At 35.8% G+C, this 9,235-nt stretch overlaps 1 protein-coding gene across 1 annotated transcript in view; it reads right to left on the bottom strand.

The window, feature by feature from the left end:
- Nucleotides 1–9,235, bottom strand: part of SHCBP1L (SHC binding and spindle associated 1 like) — a 28,133-nt gene that overhangs the window by 14,888 nt on the left and 4,010 nt on the right. Inside the window, exons 3-5 of the mRNA XM_011361263.1 lie at nt 4,802–5,016; nt 3,971–4,057; nt 3,681–3,899 (exon numbers count right to left, since the gene is read on the bottom strand). Of these exons, the coding sequence (XP_011359565.1) occupies nt 3,681–3,899; nt 3,971–4,057; nt 4,802–5,016 (521 nt within the window). The remainder of the gene's footprint in view (nt 1–3,680; nt 3,900–3,970; nt 4,058–4,801; nt 5,017–9,235) is intronic.

The following is a 9,235-nucleotide window of genomic DNA, read 5'->3' as shown; positions in this document are numbered from 1 at the left end:
CCAAAGTCTCTTTTTCCTTTCCTACGCCTCAGAATTCTTGGAAAGAAAGGTCCATGAACTCTAGAGTTGTTAAAAACATTCATGATTAAATTAACATGAAAAAGATTCAACCTACGCTTACCTAGAAAATAAACACTTGGCACTAAGCATCTTTCAGAAATAGGTTTCACTAATTTTAAGTTTCTTAAACGAGAACAATGAACGATTAAAATATTTTAGATAACCGAGTGTTTAAACCCTTGAACTCTAAAATCTTTTCATTTTAATGGTTTGTACCTGAAATCTGCATGCAACCCACTACGATTAATACCTCAATCACCTCAACTTTTCAGTACAGTAGAAAAGTTTCCTAATTGGACTTTCACAATCTGCTGAATTGTAGACTCCCACAAAGCAGAGGCAGGTTATGTCTGTGATGCTGAGTGTGATGCTGGGACTGGCATTGCCCTCAATGACCACTTTGTCAAGCTCGCTTCCTGGTTTGACAGTGAGTTTGGCTACAGCGACAGGGTTGTGGACCTTAGGGTCCACATGCCCTCCAAGGAGTAAGAGTCCCCTGGACCACCAGCCCCAGTAAGAGGAAGAAAAGCCCTCAGCTACGGGGGAGTCCTTACCCCAAGTTGATTCCCAACACCCTGAGAATCTCCTGACCTCCAGTTTCCACCCCAGAACCACTGAAGAAGGGGAGGGGCTTAGAGAGCCCTACCTTGTAATGCACTATCAATAAAGTTCACTATACCCGCCCCCCCCAAAAAGAATGTTTTGCAACATGCCTAATTTTAGATACTATGTTTGGTTAACACACTATTTCCTTTCAAAAGATACGCCTCTGGTCTCCCTAGAGCTAGCTGGCTCTTGGCCTCCCAGGAAGAACAATTCCAGCTTCTCTCCTAGTCGTTTTTATATTGTTTGCTGTTCAGCACTTCTAATTAATTCTATTCTTTCTCTTTGTCTGATTTTCTTGACAGTTCCTGTTTCCTATCTCTTAATCATTTAAGTGTCGTCAAAAGAAAAGATTTCGAGGATAACTTTTATCGTAACCCTCTGTCCGCCAAAGGGATGCCTTTCCCAACAATGCCGACTTAGCATTAATCTTAGGTGTAAACTTTTGGTTCCTCTGTAGCACTTTGATTATTGTTTGATGCTAATGAGATGCAGCTTTAGTACCAATGTTTTTCAGCTGATATTTCAATTGTCAAATATTTTTGTGAAGCTTAAAATTTCAGGAAACCAGTTCTAAGAATTTACTGAGCAAGTTATTAAAATTTGAATATCATAATAGCAACGTCCTTCAAAGCAAGTTTCCTTTAACATTTCAAAATCAAACCCACTCCGCATTTTTATACCTATTTAAGCAAGTGGTTTTGATATTGAAGAGAGAACTACTCAGAACATTTTTTCACCATATACCCGATTACTAGCTGCTCAAGGAGTAAAGCATCCTATGTTCGGGAAATAACAGTTTATCGTGCAATGCTAGTTTTTAAATCAAAAGTGTATATCAGTATTTTTAATCAGATTTATAAAGGTATAATTTATATAACAGACATTCAGATTTTAAGTGAACCATGTCATGAGATGTTACAAATGTATACACCCATTAAACTCAGTCACGACAATCGAGACACAGAACATTCCCGTCACACTTGGTGTTGTATCTAAAAACTCATTGCCAAAGCCACGCTCGCCTAGGTTTTCTCCTGTGTTTCATTCTAGACGTCTAGTAGTCTAGTTTTACGTTTAGGCCTATGGATCACTCTGAGTTAACTTATGTGAAAGCTTTTTTCTTGTCGTAAGGATGGTAATGATAACTCACAAGCTCATTAGGTGTCAGAGCTGGATCTGGAAATCCTTGGTTCTTTTCTGTAGTTTCCATTTCTCTGCTGAGATTTTCCATTTACTTGTTAACACCTAATTTTCCTTTATTCTGTAATCATGTTTTCCTTTAATTCTTTGGACGTATTTATAACAGAAACTTTGAAGTTTCTGTCTGATACTTCCAACATCTGGGCCCACTCAAAATCAGTTTCTATGAACCGTCATTTTTCCTGAGTATGGATCTAATGTTATGGTTTCTTTGCTTGTCTATTGATTTTTGGTTGAATACTGAAGGTTTGGATAATCTATTTTGGTAACTCTGGACTGTGTTACGTTCTTCGGGGGGCTGCTAGCCTTGTGTTCTACCAGGCAGTGAACTTCCCTGATCTCACAATGTAGACTGTTTCCCTTGAGGTGTGCAGCAGCTGGCACCTCTGCTCAGCGATCTCAGCTCCCAGGCTCCTCCTCGGAGCCTGGTTCCCAGATCTCTCCGGCCCAGCAGTGCGAGCCGCGCTGAGTGGTTAGCCAGGGATCTGGGCAGAGCGTCTGCTCCAGCTTTGGATTCCCCCGTGTGCAGCTCTTTTACTTTCAAGATATTCCACCTTCGTTCCCAGCTGCTCTTGACGGCACTGAACTCTGTCCTTTGTCATTTTGAATCGGACTGTATTTTTTTGCTGCCAAAGCTACGAGAATTGGTGATTACCCTCAGACCAAAAAGCCACAAATTCCCATTTCTTACCCATTCCCAGGAGAAATCCATTTCAAGAATAAACTTTTATGGTTACTGCCTGCTTTTAGTCATTTCATAGTGCCTTCAAATAGTTGGATACTTTTAATATATTTTGTCTGGATTTTATAATTGTTATCTATCGAAGGATTTGACCAATTAACTCACCCCACCATTCCCAGAACCTGATACTGTGTGATTATAACTTTTAAGATGAGAGAACTCTGTTACCCTATGCCATTAGAATCTAAAGTCTAGATTCAACTTTTGTTGAATATGCATTTCTAGATAAGTATAATTCAAGAATCTTATCTATATTGATTTCCCAAAACCCCAAGGTTTTGTTACACAGGAATCCCAATAACAAGGAAACATCAAAAGTAAGCCCTAGAATGGGATTCTTGGTGATTAAAAAAAGTAGGTCAAATTTGAAAGAAAATACAAAAAGAAAAGATTTAGGCTAACAGTTAATAGTTAGATATGTAAAATGTGGCTCAGAATTCCTAAGGCAAAGAATGAGTAAAGGTAGAACACAAAAGAAGGAGTTTAACAATTAAATATGAGATAGTGAGAAGTCCTTTGACTTCATTCAAGATTTTTCATTAATTTGGGGAACATGATCAAGAATTCCTGTTTCCCCTTTATTTAAAACAAAGACAGAAATGTAAATATATTTTACTGCACAGAGTGTAAAAATATTTTAATATATTTTGAATTATCCTGTAGAAGGATGCTGGTTTAATCTATATTGTTTTATTTATCCTCAAAAACAACTTATCAACTTATGTTGGTTAGAAAAGCAGAAATTATGAGGCAGCCAAATTAGTCAATTCTCTACTTTACATATTATATGTGCAGGAGGTCTGTCTCCTTTCTTATGCTTTGGCCAAAATCAAAAGGGTAAAGATAAAAGATAAGGACTAGATGTATAAGGTTTTTTCATCAAAAAAAACTCTGCAATAATTTCAGTCAATTCAGATAATAGAAAAATAATTATCCAATATTGGTAGTTGCACCTTGTGCTTATCTCATAAATCGGGTATCTAACTTCATAATCATTTCAGTCAGGGTAACATATATAAGTTAAGCGATATGATAAAAGAATGTTTCTATTTAAAATAGAGCAAATTATTACCGGAGGCGTAAATCTTCCCACATTTTCAGTAATCCACAGAGCATTACTATCTCATAGTATTTTTTCCAGCATTCAACAGCCTCTGCTGCCGAGGGATCTTCTTTAATATTGCTCTGATACTCAATGAGCTCGACACGCTTGTTTTTATATTTCTCCAAAGTTTTTTTGAAACGTTGTGCAATGGGACCAGGTATTGTTCCATCTTGTATATCACACCACCTGAAAAGTATCAATACAGTTATAACCTTTATCTTACATAATGTGCTCAATAAGTTTCTAACTATACTTACAAATTGATTCTTTCTTCAATCAAAGCAGTATAATTCTCACAACTTTCTTCATCATCCCAGTCTCTCCAAAGAAAGTCATAAAAAAACCTATGATGAATCCAATTAAGATGAACATGATCAAAAACAGAGAGTAGCATGTTTAGAATTAAAAAGACATTCTGATGTCAGAATTTTTTACGTGAATCTTAATTATTAAGAAAATATTTTTAAATGAGCTTCCGGTGAATTAATATTAAAGGTAAACTTTACAAATTTGATTATTTGGATTCTGTTTTAGGTTACTGCAGATAATGTTTCTTGAATTGGAACTAAATTTCAAGTTTCAGATTTCATAGATTTTTGGTGATTATTTTGTTCACCAAAAAAATAATGCTTAAGAATATAATCAAATTTGTACATCAAGGGAAGGAAAGCATTAGAAAACAAACATGCGCCAGAATATTCTGTACTGAGTTTATGGATAGCAATCATGATATAACTGATGACATCTAGTATTTGTAATGTCCTTAAATGTGAAAAATGAAATCTAATATATTTCAGATGCTTAAATATGAACAGAATTTGATATTACTTACCTCTAGAATTTTTTAATTCAATTTTTGTAAAATGCAAGATTGAAAAATAGCGAACTTTTCGTTGCCCATATAAATTCTTCACAAGAGAATATTTTAATTAAAGAAGTTACAAATATATTCATTAAAAATGGACAGATTGAATTCAGCAGTGAGTAAAAATTACATCAATATTCATAAATGCTTGTGTAAACAAAACTTACGTATTAAATTTTTGAATACAATCATTATAACTTTCAGAAGTACAAAGCTCTGTTACCTTACGACTTCCAAGGCCAAAGCAATGTCCTGTATGTCGGACCCTTGTCCTTCAACAGGGTACACCTCCAGGAGAGGCACACTGTGCTCTAGTTCTTCTAGAATCTCGTCCACCAAACCCCTTGGGATGTTTGCAATGTTAGAAGAAAAAGGCTCCGCAACGGAAACAGTAACTTTGAAACAAGACGATGAGCTTTGGTGTGGTTTACAAGTTACCTAAAATAAATATAAAATTCATAATTACAAATGAAAGCAAATAAACTACAAGGATCTTTCTCATATATGAGCTACTTATAAAATTCTTTTAAATTTTAATGACTTCTCTAACCAATACATAGAATATAGATCAATATTAAATACTAACACAATTTTTTCTTAAACACATTAGTTTTTAAGTTCAGGAGAGGAATCATATATCTCCATTATTTATTTCTAAGTTTGAGTTGCCAGACTTTTGGATTTTATAGAAGAGTAGTGTTTTAAAAGGTTTTTTTGGACTAATTTTGCCATGAAAAGACATAATCGAACTATAAATCTTTAAGTTGAAAATATTTAGCTTTATAAACAATACTATGTTGTGTTTACTTGGCTCATTTCACCACAGTATAGTGATAACCTCCAGCACTTCCCTGAAAATCAGTGCTTGAGAACCATTGTTTTTAAAATTAATAAATTATATTAAATATTAACACAAAATTAACAATTAATAAGTTGGTAAAAGGGTACCAACTTTTAGTTATAAGATAAATAAGGTCTGAGGATCTAATGTATAGCATAGTGACTGTGGCTGATAACATCGTATTGTATAATTGAAATTTGCTAAGAAAGAAATGTTCTCACAGAAAAAAAAAAAGGTAAATATGTGAAGTGATAAACTAACTCCATATGGGGAATTGTTTCACAATGTATACATTTATCAAATCATCACATTGTCCACTTTACAGATCATACAAGTTGTCAACTATATACCTCAATAAAGCTGAAAAAATTAACATTTCCAAAAACAACTTTAAAAATTTTCAAGTACATGTCCAATAAAATTATTTTTAGGTAGAGTTTATTTACCTAAAGCTACTCATAGCAGCTTTATTCATAACTGCCCAAACCTGGAAGCAACAAAGATATCCTTTGTAGGTAAACAGATAAACTGGTGCATCCAGACAATGGAATGTTATTCAGTGCCAAAAATAAATGAGCCATTAAGCCATGAAAAGATATAGAGAAACCTTAAACGCACATTACTAAGTAAAGAAATCAATCTGAAAAGGCTGCATAGTCTATGATTTCAACTACATGACATTCTGAAAAGGCAAAACTATGGAGACAGTAAAAAAAAAATAACCAGTGGTTGCCAGAGGTTGGCGGTGGCAGAGCACAGAGGGTGTTTGGGGCAGTGAAAATACTCTGTATGTTATAATGATGGATATATGACCCACAACACCAAGCGTGAACCCTAATGTAAACTACAGGCTTTGGGTGATGTGTCAATGTTCAAGGCTCGTCAGCTGTGACAAATGTAGCACTCTGGCGGGATGTCGATAATGGGAGAGGCTGTGTATGTGTGAGGGCTGAGGGTGTCTGGGACATCTGTGCCGTCCTCTTAGTTATACTGTGAACCTGATTCCAATATGTTGTATTAAATATTAACACAAACACTTCCAATCATCAATTTTGAAAAATTTCAAGTACGTGTCTAATAAAAGTCCTTATTTTTAGTTAGGTAAAAAAACATTTTAAGTATGAGCAAGTGTTATAGCATCTATATATATATCTTTCTATAGATAGATACATATATGAATAATCATTTAAATATAGGAAGCATCTTCAATTCACTAACCAAACTTTGAAGTACAAATTTTATAATCTACTTAATATAAATTGTATTTTTCAAAGAAGTTATGGGACAGAAAAAAGTAGGAAAATAGAATAATGGTTTAAAACTAGATGTTTGAATATAATAAGTGATCTTCAACCCACATTTGTGACAGAACAAAAACATATTTCCAAAAAGTAGGTATAAAATTTGAACCTTATATTTAAAATTTTTAGTTTTGGTGTTTTAAGTCAGTATTATACATGCATATAGTTTAGAAGCAAATGGCGACAGTGGATTTGTTTTGAGAAGTAGAATTTCTTGACAATCTCCCACCACACTCTAATTCTTGTTCTTAGGGGGCAAACATTTTTAATTCTCTTAGCTGGTTATTTTGACATTCACCTCTTCGTTTTTTAAATTTTATTTTGTTAGTTTCAAGTATACAGTACATTGGTTAGACATTTATAAAATATAGTTTATAAAACGATCCCCCTAATTGCTCTTTCTCTCCTCTGGCTCTCCACCTAGCCATTGCATTAATGCTGACTGCATTCCCTGTGCCATGTTCCCTGGCCCCGTGACCATCTATCAACTACTAATGTGTACTTCTTTAACCCTTCATCCCTTTCCCCCAGCCTTCTCCCCTCTGGCCGACCTCTTATTTTTAACTAATGTTCTTATATTGCCATTTATAGTTTTCATTTGCTTCAGTTTTTGGCATTATATATTGACTTCTTAATCTGAAAGACAAGAATTTAGTTGTCTCTTTCATTTCTTCCTATCCCCATCAAATACCTACACTCTCCTGGTCCTTCATCCACTAATATAGTTACATCTTAGTATTCATCATTTACCTTAATATATTTGAAAATGCTCTATCATGTAAGCTGATTAGTTTTCTTTCTTGAATGAACTTGTTTTCTCAGGAGTCAATCATTGTATTGCTTTTCATGTGCTCAGTTTTCTATGTGCCTTTCATGAATTTAACTCCAAATTCTCTAAGTCAGTAAATCTCCTTTCAATGTGTTCAAAATACAGTCGGTTGTGTTGGAAATGAAATACCAGTTTCATTTTCTTGAAGCACTCTTTTCCAGAAGTCTCTGACTAGTTCTAATCTGAACTGGCTCTCTAAGCCTGCTACACACATAGCTGTTACCTCTTTACCATCATACTGGAAGTGCCTTTGCTTTTCTCTTATGTTGGCCTTTCTGTATTTTGGATCTGATGTCTCCATATTACTTCCTTCCTTGACTGAAGATGACATCCATTAACTTCCTGAGAGGGGTACACTGGGTGTAACTTTTGAGATCTCACATAATTGAAAGTATCTTTTTTCTGCTCTTATGTTCTGCCCAGGCTCTTTCCGTGCGTGCTCCACATAGCAGAATATTTGTCTTTTCTTTTGAGCTGATCATAGAAAAGTCTTCCAGCTCTCATGCCTGAGGGATATGCCTTAGCTGCCTGTGTTCTAGAAGCAGAGTCAGGGTGAAAGGCAGAGGATTCCAACGTTCATTATCAGTAAACTTTATTCCCTTCTCAATGGGATAGTCCCTTTCCCACCCATGCGTCTCAAGCCAGCTTCTTAAATCTGTAGGTTGACGTCTGTTGCTAAATTTGGGAAATAGCCATATTTCTTTGACTATTTTTTCAGCCCCACCTTTTCTTCTCTTGTTCTGGAACTCAGAAGACAAGAATGTTAGGTTTCTGTTATAGTCCAACGCATCGCTGAGGCTCTGTTCTTTTTCAGTCTATTTTCTCTCTGGGGTTCAATAAAGTAATCTCTATTTCTATCTTCAAATCCATTGATTGTCTCCCTGGACTTCATTCTGCTGTTGAGCACATCCACTGAGTTTATTTCAGTTATTGTACTTTTTTACTTCTAAAACTTTGGTTTTTCTTTATGTGTTTTCATTTATTTGCAGCGACTGTCTATCTCTTTGCTGAGATTGTAATTTCATGTTTCACATGCATTTATAATTGTTCATCGGTGTACTTTTTGATGGCTGCTTTAAAATCCTTGTCAGATAATCTAACATCTGTGCCATCTCAGTGTTGGTGTCTGTTCTTTAATTCCATTCTAGTTGACATCTTCCCGGCTCTTAGACATGAATGAGAGTGATGGCAAGTGATTTTTCTATTGAAACTTGGACATTTTGAGTATTATGGTTTGAGATCTTTGATCTTATTTAAATCTGTCGATCCTCTTCTGACATCAGTCTGGCATGGAAAGGGGGTTGCCACCTCGGCACTGCCAGATGCGGGCGAAGTCCAGATTCTCCGCTAGACCTTTGCTGACTCCCCCCTTGCAGGGGGCGGAAGGATCTCTCCGTACTGGTAGGTGGCTGTCCAGGCTTCCGTTTAGTCCACATTGACACCAACGCCGGGTAGGCGACGTTCCTTCCCACCCAGCTTCCGTTTCCTTCCCACTAGGTCTCCCTAACACCACTCTGGCAGTGGGGTTCGTGTGCTTTGATACAACTTGGCGAGGGTAAGCTCTGTGATTGAATATATGCCGCTCTTTATCTGTAAAAATACCACTTACTTCTCCACCCGACATAGAACTGAATTGTTTTCAGGCAGTGTGCACTGTAATGAGTTTCTACCACAAGTTTTTCTTGT

Source organism: Pteropus vampyrus, unplaced genomic scaffold (assembly GCF_000151845.1).
Source record: "Pteropus vampyrus isolate Shadow unplaced genomic scaffold, Pvam_2.0 Scaffold65, whole genome shotgun sequence".
NCBI lineage: Eukaryota > Metazoa > Chordata > Mammalia > Chiroptera > Pteropodidae > Pteropus > Pteropus vampyrus.
The sequence above is the reverse complement of the archived record's forward strand: the minus strand, read 5'-3'. Positions and strand labels throughout refer to the sequence as shown.